Source organism: Onychomys torridus, chromosome 13 (assembly GCF_903995425.1).
Source record: "Onychomys torridus chromosome 13, mOncTor1.1, whole genome shotgun sequence".
NCBI lineage: Eukaryota > Metazoa > Chordata > Mammalia > Rodentia > Cricetidae > Onychomys > Onychomys torridus.
In genome coordinates, this window is record NC_050455.1 from 28,533,915 (window position 1) to 28,548,794 (window position 14,880).

The 14,880-nt window shown below is 43.4% G+C and overlaps 1 protein-coding gene across 1 annotated transcript in view; it reads left to right on the forward strand.

Annotated features, from left to right (window-relative positions):
* Positions 1-14,880, forward strand: part of Arhgap26 (Rho GTPase activating protein 26) — a 384,395-nt gene that overhangs the window by 123,988 nt on the left and 245,527 nt on the right. The window contains exons 9-10 of the mRNA XM_036205214.1: positions 3,390-3,490; positions 9,212-9,306. Of these exons, the coding sequence (XP_036061107.1) occupies positions 3,390-3,490; positions 9,212-9,306 (196 nt within the window). The remainder of the gene's footprint in view (positions 1-3,389; positions 3,491-9,211; positions 9,307-14,880) is intronic.

Sequence of the window (14,880 nt, forward strand, 5' to 3'; positions counted from 1 at the left end):
GTTCTGTCTCCTTTGGGCTACATTTCCCCAGGGCTCTGTGGCAGGTAGTGCCTTCCTTCCTGGTGTCACTTTGCTTTGGAAGTTGTGTCTTACTGTGCTTGTGCAGCCCAGGCTGAACACACGGCACTGGAGACATCTCACGTGCCACACCTTCTTGAGTGCCTTAGTGTCTGGGGAGTCTACTTTCAATTGAGAGTAATCACGGTTCGGGCCCCTTTTCTTCTCCGCTTCTCTCATCCCAATACTTGGATTTTATGGAAAGTCGAAACAGAGATGAGAGTCAGGAAGAAGGCCTATCTCCTTGCAGTGCACTCAAGGGGTAAATGCCAGGGGCTACTGCTTGAACACAGTTTGCAGGGAGGACTCACAGTTTATACTTTAGGCCTTGGGAAAGGCTTAAAGGGTATGCATCCAGGGTAGCACCACCAGGTGCCAGGAATAAGACACTGAAAGCTTTTTCCTGTCATGGTTGTTCTACTAACAGGCACCCCACCCTACCCCACCCCCACACACACCTTAACAGGATCTTGCTGAGTAGTCCAGGCTGCCCTCTAACTTATGATCATCCTGACTTTTCCTTCTGAGTTCTAGAGTCACACACCTGTGTGACACCATGCACACCTTTTCCCTTCATGCTTTCTTAGCAGGTGCAATTGCTCCTAAGTGCCGCTGGTTTTGTGTTCTTCTCTGTGGTCCTCTTAGGCAGGGACTTGGTGAAAGCTCCAGGTGGAGCAGGATAGAAACACTTGGTTTTAGTGATTATGTGCCTAGTGCTAATGCTCACACATAATTGCTTAGGTTTAAAATTGTTCCCTTCTGACACTGGGGACTGAAGTGGGGTTGGAAGTATCGGCTATGGTAAGGGCTTTATATTCCTTATTCTTTGAGGACTGAGCTTGAGGGGGTAAGTCACAGGAAGCGGAAGTCATTCATTTCTGTGCTTCATTTCCTGAGTATGGAGTGATGCCCTCCTTGCTATGTGGGCAGACTCTCTCACCTCATCTCACTGCCCATGGTTGGAGGTAACTTAGGAAAACAAACTCTCAGGAAGGCAAGGATAGAGGTCACTGTGCCCCTGTAATACAAAGGCTGTTGTTCTTCACCTGTGCCTGGGGGATCATTTTTGCTCTCTCATGCTCACACTATGTTACACAGTTCTAGGCAAACCTTTCACATGCTCTTGTCACTGATATGTTGCTTTTTCGGTTTTCTGTCACACTACTTCAAGCATTTCATTAGGATACAGTAGAATTTTGGAACTTACTGTTTTTTGATAATTTCAAGCTCACAGGAAAGTTGCAAGAATGGTATAAAGAAAACATGAACTTACCGAGATGTACAGTTTTTCAATGCTTCACTTGTATCACCCCTTCTTTTTCTCTGTGTGTGGCTGTGAGTGTGTGCACTACTCCCCTGAACACTCAGTTGTGGCTGTGAGTGTGTGCACCACTCTCCTGCACACTCAGTTGTGGCTGTGAGTGTGTGCACCACTCTCCTGCACACTCAGTTGTGGCTGTGAGTATGTGCACTACTCCCCTGAACACTCAGTTTTCCTGAGCCGTTCTGCTCTAATGCTTAGTCACGATGTCAGTTGGTCCCCTGATGGTCCTCATTTCCACCATCCAGTCAAGACATGGTGCTGTCCCTTCACTGTATGGTCACTGTTTTCTCTTTATAACTAACCAGCGTTCTGTGGGAGTCACCTTACAATTATGTAAATAGCTGTCTCTTTCCAGGTTTCTCTCCATAGAGTTGTGACCTGTTGATCCTTGCCTAGACTGATCTGTGCTATGATGGAGATTTCCCATTTTGACCAGTGTTGCCAAATGTATTACTTCTTTTCACTCACCCTTCTTGTTTATCCATTTGCCCACTTGTCAGACTGTCTGTCCATCACTATCTTTCTATTATCAATAGAACCTTAAGATTCATATTTGACTCACAGGCTATAATCTGTTACTTTATATACCTTGACATCCACATTGTCAAGACAGAGCACTTCTGGAATCTCTGAATTATGTAGTCACTGGAACTTCTCCCAAGTTCTGAGGATGTTTGGTATTTTAAAAAATTGTCTTTAATGACTAATGTATTGCTGTGTGTATGTGTGCATGTGCTTGTGCTTGTGTGTGTGTGTGTAGTGTGTGTGTGTGTGTGTGTGTGTGTGTGTGTGTGTGTGTGTGTGTATGGTTATATATGTGTATCTGTACATATGATGGTCAGAGATTGACTCAGGTGTTGTTCATTATGTGACATTCACCTTGATTTTTTGGAATAGGTTTCTCATTGGTCTGAAGGTCACTGAGTAGGCTGGGCAGACTAGCCAACAAGCCTCAAGGATCTGCCTGTCTCTACCTCCCCAACTGTGTACCAATAAACCTGGCTTTAAAAAAAATAATTAATTAGTTAATTATTTTTATGTGGGTTTTGAGGACCCTTGTAGCACTTTATTAACCAAGCTGTCTCCGTAGTTCCTATGTTGCCTTTCCAGGTTAGTAGATGATATCCAATACTTACATTTGGCTATCATGCTAAACCATTAGTAATTACTAAATGGCTGCTGACTCTCTTTCCATAGTGTTGTTAATTTTGACCATTTCTATTGTGTGAACTCTGTAAACATCTAAAATTGATATTGACTGAAGTCCTTGCAGGCTGATAATGCCTTTTTCCTCTGATAGCACTTTGTTGTTGAAAAGAAAGTGGTTGGCCAGGCACCGGGTGCAGTCAGAGACTTTGCTGGGCCTTGGTACCGTGATGTTGCCCTCTTTCCTGGGGGAGAATTTTGAGACAGACTCCTTAGATTGCATTTAGGCATTTAGTCACTTCCAGTCTGCATCTCTGGTGTCTCTGAGGTTTCCATGTCTGCTTTTCAGATCTTTTTGAGTTCCGCTGAAGTAAAAATTAGGGGTTTGGAAGTAGGTCAGAAGCCCTGAGGTTAGTCACTGGGCAGCTGTGTGGGAGGCACGATGTCATGGCCCAGATGGAAATGGCGACTGCCACTTAGAAGAGCCCTTCTGTGCTCTTGCCTCAGTTACCTCAGTCAGGGGAGAAAATGGAAACCTTAAGTGGAGATTGATGATGGGAACCGACATTTCCCCTGTGTTTGAAGACGCACTGGATGTAGCATTAGTGAGAGGTAGAGATCCTGTATATCTGTGTGGGGAAAGTATTGATTTTTGTTTTAGTTTCAGCCTATGGATCTTATTTCTGTCTGTTTCAGTCTAGCTGTATATGGAGTATATTACCACTTAAAGAGCGTCAGGGTGGAGGAGATCATCATGCCCGAGTACCTGAGCATTGCGGCCCATCTCTGTGTTATGGCAGTTAATGATTTGCAGCGTACTGTGGATGTGTGTAGATGGTTAATGGTCAACATTCCCTTGCAGGTCACTTTGGAACTTCTTGGGTGAAGCACTACTGTACATACCAACGGGATTCCAAACAAATCACCATGGTTCCATTTGACCAAAAGTCAGGAGGAAAGGGGGTGAGTTCACTGTGACAATTTCTTGCTTGACTAACAGGTAATGATCACAATACATGTCTAAGAGTCCAATGTTTTACTGTAAGACTATCTAATTCTGCAGTAATTGTAGGAGGCTCATTTCTCTGAAAATGATTAGAATAATCATTTTTAGCATTATTTTATGTATTTATTTATTTGTTTAGTTTCTCTGTGAAACATTCCTGGCTGTCCTGGAACTCACTCTGTAGACCAGGCTGGCCTCGAACTCACAGATATCCGCCTACCTCTGCCTCTTGAGTGGATTGTTAGCATTATTAACTGTAATGAAGAGTCTTATTTTACATGTATACACTATTAAATGTGTCACATATCAGTGAGTTACTAGAAAGAGATTGGTGCCTCTCCTGCTTGATCCCTGGAGCTGCCAGTGGGCAGTTTAGATGAATCAGTTATTAATTTCTATTTAACAACTTACCTCTAAACCTTGCAACTTTTAAAGCCATACCAGCTACCTTAACATTCTGCATAGTCTTTGTGAATCAGGGATTTGGAGAACACTTGATGGGTAGGAGGTTGAGGCTCAGTTCAGTCCAATAGTAGCTACACTAGAAGCAGTGTGGATCTGAGGCAGCTCAAGGCTAGCCAGACATAGTCCTCTTCCTCCGTTCCCCTCTGTCTCTGTGGTCTTGGGTCCTATGGGATGGAAGATATGCCGTTGCTATCCTTTAGAAGAGACTGTCAGGTTAGGCAAGGCTCCCTAGCACTGCTATTGGGATTCTCCCTGCCTTCTCCAGGGTTCTGCCTCTTGCCTGCCTCCTTCCGGACAGTTGTGTCTGCTTGCTGCCCTCGGCAGTCAGATGCCTCCCCTACAGAGATGATCTGTGTCCCCCTTGGGCTGCCTTTCTGCCTTTTCTCCCTTCAGCACTTTGTACTTCATCATGCCCTAGGATGGAATTTTCTTTTGTTAAGTTGATTTCTTGGAAAATTTTGGCCACTTTGGATTTAGGGTTTTATCTCAATTCAGAACTGAAAAGGAATTTTCAGTGACCAACTTTGAATATAGTATATGTAACTGTTTTACTAAGAATATAGTTTTCCTCTTCTGCTGGTCCCTTTCTGTAAGACAGAGTCCCACTTTGTAGCCTAGACTGCCTTGGAACTCACGTGCAGTCAGGCTGGCCTTCACCCCTGGTAGTTCTTTCGCCTCTGCCTCCATTCTCCGCCTGTATGTTTTTAACCTTTTTGAATGATCTGGAATAGATTTTGAGTAATTCTGCTGGTTCTGTCTTTAGTGTAAATATTTCTTTTTCAGTTGTGTCTGACATCTTGGTAAGTTAGCACTTTGCTAGGCCTCCACGCTGGCCTTCTACGGCCATTTTTGTGTACCATGTTGAGTTAAGATGTGGAGGGCATTCAGGTGTACAGTGGGGAGAGCACAGAGGCTAGCCATGCCTGGACGGTGCTGGACAGTGCCGTCCTCGGCACTGCTCTCTGCTCTCCAGCTGCCAGCCTGTCTTCCTGGGTCTCTCTTACTTCAGTGACAATAAAGTCTTTTGTCAGCATCTCTGTCCCTTCCAGGTGTGCAGCAGTAAGAAAGCACTTCTCATTTTTTTTGTTTTTCTTTTTTTCTTTTGGCAGAGGTAGTATTACAAATAATCTCAGGAAAACACACACACACACACACACACACACACACACACACACACACACGTGTTAACAGAGTTAGAAGAGAATATTACAAATCATTCCTAGGTTACTAGGTGTCCCCTGGCTTTCACAGAAATAAGCCCACTTTGTTTGGAATGGGTCATAGTCTGTTTCTACCTATCGCCCTTCCCAGAAACCAGCAGACTGCATTATTTCTTTCGACAGGCTTTGCTTCAGGACTTCTTGTGTATTTCCAAGTCTTTAATGAACTCAGTTATATTTCTCAGTTCCTTTCTTATTGCCCTCCTTAGTAAAGGGTGGAGATCCGTACAGTGGTTGGTGTTTGGGTTTCCAAGGACTTCTGTGAGATTCCATAGAGTACCTCTGTGGGTTGTTGAGCTCATGCATGTGGGCAGAGCCTGAGAAGGGCCTCCTTAGGAACATTCTACTCTAACAAGTAGATCATAACTGGTTATATTTATGCTCCACTTTGCAGTGGTCTGTACTCTTTGATTTATCCTGTGCTGTGCTGTTTGATCTGGCTTTCTTCCTTTTCACCAAGGGAGAAATTGGGGATTAGAGTGATCAGTTTACCTCTAAGTTTATATACCCGAGTTCCAGAGTGAGTATACTAAACTCTCAGTCTGGAGTTAGAACCTCTTGCTTCTGAAGCCAAATCTTTTCAAGATGCCACCATTCCCCAAGTTTTCTAATGAAGGAAACAGGAGATACAACTGTCTAGGGGTCTGGGGGTGATGTCCACACAGTTTGGACAGGGAAGTCATGTGATATGGTGGTACTGTTGTTTGTACCTAATGTGATGAGTATGGTGTCCTTCCATGCCTGACATGATTCTTCCACGGTCTTTGTTGCTCATTAGGTTCTAACTATACCTACTTCCTCTCTGTTCCTTTTGGACTCCCTGGGCCCTGACTACAGGGTCCTTCCATCTGCTGACAAGAGCCACTTGAGAAAGGAAGGGTTTATTTTAGCTTGTAGTTCCAGGAGGTCCAGCCCACCATGGCAGGGAATGCATGGGGCAGAAGCAGGAGGTGCCAGGTCTACTGTACCCACAGTGAAGAAGAAGGTAGCCACAAATGTTGATGCTCAGCTTTCTCCTTTTTTATTTTTTTTTTCTACAGAGGCCCCAGCCCATGGGATGGTACCATCTATATTTAGGGAGGGTCACCGCATCTTAGTATCTTAGTGAATCAAGTAAAACCCTCAAGGGAATTCTCAGAGGATTGTCCTCTAGGTGATTCTGCCAAATGGGCAATCTTAACCATCTTAGCAGAGCTACAGTTTTTTCAGGTGACGAAATCTCCTCCTTTTTTTAACACTGTAAGTAGTTCAGCAGAGAGTCTTTACAGTTTTTTTCTTGCATCCTCAGAACAAAATCTCGTGGGTCCTCCTTTTAAAATAGTTTTAAAATTTTTTAGTTTTAAAGACCAGGTCTCACTCTGTAACCCTGGCTGATGATCCGGAACTTGAGAAGAAGAATAGGTTGGCCGGGAACTCACAGAGGTCAGCCTGCCTCTGCCTCCTGAGTGCTGGCATCAAAGGTGTGGCCCCTATGCCCAGCTCTTCCTCCTTTTGTGCTAATATCTGACGGTCCTTTATAGATGTCACTCACAGTTTTTTCATGGTACTTCATCTACACTTTCATTATAGAAGCTGGCCCATAGCTATTAAATCTGAACTATCGTTGGACATCAACAAGGTCAGATTTCTTGTTTGGGTCAGTATGCTTATCAAAGGACCGAGTTAGACTCATTTAGTTGAAAGACGTTGATTGGCTGTGTTTTCAGTTGTGGAATCAGGCATCGCTGTTATACACAACAGAACAAGTGTGGTGAGGCAAGCAGTAGAAACTGGTCTTCAGCCAGAGGAAGGCTGAAGAATTCAGGACCAGCGCAAAATAACTGGTCATGTCAAAGTGGTTTTCCCTGGTCTGGGAGTATAGGTCGGTGAAGAACTTTTGCCTAGCATGTAGCAGGCTGTAGGTTTCATCTCCAACACTGCAAACAATGATAACATGAACTTACTATTATTTTGTAAAGAGGGGGCAGGAGAGCGAACAGTGGAAAAAAAGTAGTTGATTAACATCAGGCTAAACTCCCCCCACCCCGTGTGTGTGTGTGTGTGTGTGTGTGTGTGTGTGTGTGTGTGTGTGTGTGTGTAATAACTGAGGTAGAGAAAACTTCAGTTTTCCTTGTCAGGTGAAGTAAATCTGTTTGAGAAACTGGATTCTCTCCTCCTCCTCCTCCTTCATGATTAATTTAACTTTATTTTATGTGCATTGTTGTGAAGATGTTAGATCCCCTGGAACTGGAGTTACAGACAGCTGTAAGCTGCTATGTGCTGGAAATTGAATCCAGGTCCTCTGGAAGAGCAGCCAGTGCTCTTAACCATTGAACCATCTCTCCAGCCCCTTTTTCTGGTTTCTTGAGATATCAGATTAAAAAAAAAAAAAAAAAAAAAAAAGCTTGGTTTTGTGATGGAGAATATTTGCATGTGTGAATTTTAGTCCTCCCCCCGCCCAGACCCAGTATAGGTCCCTAATCTTAAACTGTGTCCGCCTGTGAAGCTAGTTATCAAATCTAGGATCACCCATAGTCTAGGCAAACACTTTATCATAGAGCCGGATCCTTAGCTCTTTTGTTCTGAGATAGGTTGTCTACTAAGTTTGAACTCATATAGCCCAGGCTGCTCTCAAGTTTATGATACTCCTATTTCAGCCTCCCAGGTAGCTGGGATTACTAGGCAACTTCTTTTAGTTTTTATTTAACATACTTATGTATCTTACAGAGTGAACAAAGATCAATTCTCAATCTGCAAAACTAATTTTTGCTATTCAGTAAGTGGGCATAGATGTAGAGTATGGGAACATAGGTGGTCTCTTCCTAGGACTATGCTTGTGTGCTTTTCTGACTTTAGCAGGTGGTTACATCCACCTTTTGAAGTCACATTCCATCTTATGTCAACAGAGCAGGCAAGTTTGTTCATTTTCCCCTTTTAGAAAATAGGAGAAGAAACAGAAACAGTAATGGATTCCTCAGTGACAGGAAGAAGCTGAGGATAGCTCTTTCTGTGTTTCTAGGCAGTCAGTACTGTGACATGACTGTCACATTCCGCTCACACAGTGGCACACTACCCAGCAGTAAAAAACAAACAAACAAACAAACAAACAAACAAAAAACCAACTCTTGATATGTGCAAAATGGATGAACCACAGAATACTTGAGCTTAATGGAAGAACTAGATACTTACTCTGTGTCTGCATTTGCATAAGATTATAGAAGATGCAGACCAGCCCATGACAGCAGAAAGAAGACCCAGTGGTTGCTTGGAGATAAACTAGGAGGCAGGTGGATCACCAAGGGTCACAAATATGAGAATATTTGGCAGGAAAGTTTTTCCCAGATTCAGTTTTAGCTTCCTGGATGTCTACAGATGTGACAGTTACAAATTGTACACATTGAACACATGCAATTTATTGTATGCTATATATCAATAAAACTGTTATATGCTGAACAGTGCTTCTATCCAGGATCTGGGTGGGTTCAGAAGATACAAGAGTAGTAAGCAAAGCCCCCAAGTCTGTGTCCTTAGGGTGCTCACAGTCTTGTAAACTTCCCATAAGATTTGATGGGAAGACATTATTTTATTCCTCATCTTCCTTAGCAGACAGTTTTTGCTATGATCGGTACTATGGGCATGGAGAGGTACATGGTGCCGTGTGAGCATAACTTAGGGTTCTTTGACCTGTTGCAGAAAGGTGTTCTCGAAGAAGTGATGAATAACCCAAGATCACAGATGCTCAGTTAGGAGGGGGGCTGTTGATTTCAGTGACTCTTGTCACCTCTGCAAATTAAACCTGATTGAAACAGCAGTACCGGACGCTCGTCTGGAGTGGCAGCCATGTTCTACCTGTACTAACTATTAGGGCATGCAGATCTTAACTGTAGAAGATTCTTGCTTGAGAAGCTCTGTGGTTGGTTTTCCTCTCAGCAGGCTGTGAACACACAGATTTGAGAGGCTGAAGTGAGGGCCGCCTTCTGGCCTGACCTTGACGGCCTGCTGTCTTCTCACTAGGGAGAAGATGAGTCCATCACCCTCAAATCCTGCACGAGGCGGAAGACAGACTCCATCGAGAAGAGATTCTGCTTTGACGTGGAAGCAGTAGACAGGTGAGAGGAACAAATGATGCCTATATTGGATTTCTTTCCTTTCCCTTCAGGCACAGTGTCTCTACCCCGTACCCCATCCCATTCTTCTGTGTCTAGTTTGCACCGGATGCTAGGTCATTGCGGAAGGTCAGTTCAGCCTCCCATTGTTTAGTTCAGGACTGAATCACTAGGTCTGTTTGCTTTTACTTTAATGCTAGTGCTTCCATGCTCAGGAATGTGTGCTATGTCTCTAGGAGGTAGGGTAGATATTTAGGGAAAGCAGTCTGATCAACCTGATTGTAGCTGCTGCTTGGTGCGTTTTTTCTTAAAAAATTACTGCACTGATTAAATAAGAATTGGGGTGGAAGAAGTTTCACTCAAATAGTTTTTAAAGCTTGTAATTTTTTTATGTGCCCACTCAGAAAAGAAAAGTTACTTGTTTAATCAGCCGATAGATAGATAGATAGAAAGAAAGAAAGAAAGAAAGAAAGAAAGAAAGAAAGAAAGAAAGATAGCTTATGCTGTTTTCCTCTAGATCTATGTTTTTCATTCAGGTACACCATTCCATGGTACTTGGCTTATTTAACAGGATTCCAGTTCTTTAAGGCACATTCCTTGGCAATGGGTTCTTTCAGAGAAATCCACATGCAGAGCTTACCTGAGCTGCCTGTTTCAAGTCACCAGTGTTAGCATCAGGGCCCTTAAAACTCACTGCAATACCCAGGCAATGCCAGGCAATCTCTTTCTTATTTATTTATTTATTTTTAAAATACTACAGTGTTTCACTAGGGTCCATGATGCTTTTTGGAGCTAAAGTGTTTTCCATGTCTTCAGAAGACTTCCTGGGAAGTGGTAGAGAGTTACTTTGGGGACAGTTAAAACTCTCTCTGGTGCCTGTATCTCATTTCAACTCTTGATAACACTTATTTGAACCTTCCCACCTTTATCATGTTCATAAAAACCTTTGCAAGCCAGGCATGGGGTGCCCACCTATAATACCACCTCTTCAGAAGATGATGCAGGAGGATCATCTAAGCACAGGAATTCAAGACTCTATCCCAAAAACAGAAAAAGGAGGGAGGGGGCTTTGCAGGCTAAAAGTGTAAGCCAAGAGTAAATGTTTCATACCTAGCATACTGAGTAGACCTGGGGGGGTCCATTTCTCCTCAGAACTTATCTGATTCCTCAGTGACTTGAGGCAGATGGTGTTGGCAGGAATCCAAAGTGAGACTGTTGAATCTCCACTGAGCAGCAGGGTGGATTAGGAGGAGTATGAAGCCTTTCCTTTCAGTGTTCCTGAGACCTCATGAATTAGGCTACATTTCAGCATTGCTTTTTTTCCCTTCCTGTTGGACTTCAGTGGCTTGTAGATTGCTCCCATACATACAGAGTGAGATTTGAGTGTCTGTGAAGAGGGGGTAAAGAAACTGTCCACATGACCACCTCCATTATTAAGGAAGATTTTTATTGTAGGGGAGAGAGAGAGAGAGAGAGAGAGAGAGAGAGAGAGAGAGAGAGAGAGAATGGTCAGAGGCATCTGGAAGAATCCAGAACAGAGAGAAAAGAAGTAGACTGAGCATGGTCAGCAGACCGGACATGGGCAAGGCTAGGGAAGTGGAGAAAATAGTGGCAATAGTGAGGTAACAAGACAGAATAGGGTACAGAGAGAGCATGAAAATAACAAGATAGAGGTAGATAGATAGATAGATACATATATAGATAGATACATAGAGAGAGCAAGAAAATAACAAGAGATATAGAGATAGATAGACAGACAGACAGACAGAATAGGGTATAGAGAGAGCAAGAAAATAACAAGAGATATAGAGATAGATAGATAGATAGATAGATAGATAGATAGACAGACAGAAAGACAGACAGAAAGAGAAAGAGAAAGAGAAAGACCCCTGAGAATAGTGGGTTATAAGGAGAGAGAACAAGCCTGGTAGGGATAGGGACTTTACAATGTATAACTGGTACTTGTGATACTAAGGGAGCCGAGGGCTGGCATGGGCTTTGATATGCAACCCCAGGTAGCCATATGTCCCTTCTGCCAGAGGGAATGGGCAACGATGCCTTTTGGCAGATGGGAACCAGTTTCACAAGGTCCTGGGCAATGCTGGCTTTTATCTAAGCTCCAGAATCCTCTGTAGTTCAGGTTGAGCTCCGGTTTGGGTATTTGGACATGTAAGAAGTAAAAGGTAGTTCTGTGTGCTGCGTGGCAGCTGCCTGGCGAGCTCTGCTGCCAGTCCTTTCTCTGGAGGACCCCCTCCCTGTCCTTTTCAGCAGTGCCCATCAGCAGGGAGGGGCTGTTGCTAGATTCTGGTTTTCTTGACTATGCCTCTCCCAGATTCCTTAGCCTCACTTGCTGTGCCATAGAGCAGAGGTCAAAGGGCAAGTTAGCACCTAGGAAATGGATACAAAAGAGGAAACAACGAGGAGCTGAAATGTTCCCAGAGTGTGTTGTGGGCAGATTAGATAAACTACTACAAAAAAAAAAAAAAGTTGTGTAGTAGTTGTTATGTGGGAATCTATTAAGATCAAGTGTGACTTTACATTGTTGAGACTATGAAAACATGATGAGAGATAGACCAACTGTGTAATGTGTGGTGTTAGGTCTCTGCAGGGAAGGTCGGGTTAAAATGAGGTTGTTAGGGTGGGCCTTGTGTTAATGGTTTATCTGTCAGTTTGACACATTCTAGAATCACCTGGGAGAAAGCTTCAGTGAGGGATGGTCTAGATTAGGTTGGACTATGAACATGTCTGGGAGGGACTGTCTTGATGGTGCTAATCGATGTGGGAAGACCCAGCCTAAAAGTAGATTTGGGTCCTTGACGGTATAAGGAAACAAACGACGTGGGGTGAGCGTAAGCATGCATGTGTTCAGTACTCTTTGCTCCTTCACTCTGGATTCAATGCGCTGAATTTGTCTGTAGCTGCTGTAGCTGTGACTTCCCCACAAAGATGGACTGTAACCTGGAGCTATGAGCTAAAATAAGTTGTGTCTCCCCTAAGTTGCATTTGTTCAGGGCTTTTTATCACAGTAACAGGAAAAGAAATGAAGATGGGGCCTGGTTCACTATAGGTGGCATCTAGTCAGTAGGGAGCTAGAGATCCAGAAGCAGACACGCATGCAGGCGAAGGCCCCATGAACGTGAAGACAGAGAGCAGGATGATGGTCTTTAAGTCAGGAAACACCTACTCTGCTAGCATCCGCCAGAGAGAGGAGGCATGGAGTGGGTTCAATGGACTTCAGAAGAAATCAGCTTTGCCAACACCCTGCCTTCCTATTTTGTGGTGTTTTGTTATAGTGGTGCCATGGAAGTGGCGTAGTATTGAACAGGGAGGGCTTGTCAGCAAGGTAGAAGCCCATCCCACCCAGGCCTTTTAAATGGTAGCCCAATATCACCCCCTGAACCCCACTTCACAAAACAGACCATTTGCATCAATCACCTTACTTTTTCTACCTCCTCCTTTTTTTCTTTCTCTATCTTAGGGTTTCTATTGCTGTGAAGAGACACTATGACCACAGCAACTCTTATAAAGGAAAATATTTAATTGGGGCTAGCTTACAGTTCAGAGGTTTAGTCCATTATTGTCATGGTGGCATGCAGGCAGACATAGTGCTGGAGAAGGAGCTGGAAAGTCCTACATACTGACCTGCAGGCAAGAGGAAGTGGTCTTAGTGTCACACTGAGCAAAGCTTGAGCGAAGGAGACCTCAAAGCCCACCCCCACAGTGACACACTTCCTCCAACAAGGCGACACCTTTTCCAACAAAGGAACATCTAATAACGCCACTCCCTATGAACTTATGAGGGCCAGTTACATTCAAACCACCATATCTTCCTTCCCTCTCCTTTTCCCATTCTTCTCCTCCTCTTTTCCCCTCCCCCTCATCATAGCTTCAGTTTTTAGTAGCTTTAAAACCAAAAACTACCAGGCAGTAGTAGCAAATACCTTTAATCCCAGCACTTGGGGGGCAGAGGCAGGGGGATCTCTATGAGTTTGAGGCTAGCCTGGTCTACAGAGCTAGTTCTAGGACAGCCAGGGATACACAGAGAACTAAAAAAACCAGAAACAAACAAACAAACAAACAAACAAAAAACAACAAAAAAACAAAAAAACTACCCTTTTTTGGTTTTTGTATCATCATGCTACAATTAACTTTTGAAAGTTTATATTTTTCATTGGTTAATTGACTGGATTTAACATTTTTTCCCCTCTTGAAGTTGGTCAACTGTTTTTGTGAGTGTTCAGTGTAAGCTTCTTGGGTTAGAAATGGACATTATGGAAAAGGAGCCTTTTGTGGTAGTCATATGTGGATCATTAATACTAACCAGTGTCTGTGTTCAGTCACTTGAATAATTAACTCCACCATGCACTATCTTATGGAAATCAGCAGGCAAACATAGGGAAAATATTTGTTTAAGCTGAAGACTCATGGTGGTAGTCACTTGCCTGCCTCCCTGGATTGGTTTCTTTTAAAGAAATTTCTCACAGATGTAAGTGACACATAGATTATTTTCTCCCAAATGTTTTCCATGAGGGGCCTCTAGACCATATGGAAAATAATAGAAATAGAAACTAAAGGCTTCTTCTGATTCACTGAATTGGTGGTGGTGGTGGTGGTGGTGGTGGTGGTGGTGGTGGTGATGGTGGTGTGTGAATGTTTATACTCAGGGAAAGGAAACAATTAGAATGTTTTGTTTTATTTTTCTCAAAGATTAGCAGACTCCAACAGAAACTGTCTGACATATACCCGTCCACAGCAGCACCAAATGCAGAGGTGTAGCAAGCATAGCTCACCTGGGATGGTGGAGGACTTGGGAGCACAGCCGGAGCAGAGATGTGTGCAGCCTTCAAGCCACTGTCTCTTGTGTCAGCCTCCTGAGAACATGAGACTGTAGGCCTGTGCCACAGGCCCAGTTTGGACTTTGCCAACAAATGTCCCATGGAGGAAGCTTTAGGAATCGATTGGTTCTTCTTCCATAAAGGCCTCTTCTGATTTCCTTTAGTTCTCATGGAAGTGCTGGACTAACAGTAGTGAGTTATCTTTCTCCAGAGCCTTTCTCAGATCTCACGTACCCACTGGCAATTCCCCCCTCTCCTCTCCACAGTTATCCCATATTAACCTCCTAACACCTTTTCTTTGTATTGGTTGGCTAGTTGTTCAGTTTGGAATGTTCTGGGTACTTCTCTTTAACTCTGTTAATCTCAGATGATTTTCTTTTAGAGGCAGGAAACCATAATTTTTTGTAGCCTTTAATATAGTACTATGTGTATATGATTTCTCAATTTTGTCTTGTATGATGAATATGGTTTTGAAATTATATTATTTTGTTTTTTACTTTGAGACCGTGGTGATGAGCATAGAGAACATTAGTTAGCTATTAAGTTAAAACCCCAGCAGGCACACACATAATTTGCTGGTGTGTAGAAGTGTGGCACTGGAGGAGTTGAAGCTAGATAGCAGAGACTAGATATTTGTGGAAGAGCTGAAAAACAGTTTGGTATCCTTCCTCCAGTCAGTCAGCAACCATCTTTCCAAGTTGTGTCTTCATAGAAGGTTGCAAATTATAGGTTAAATAAAAGA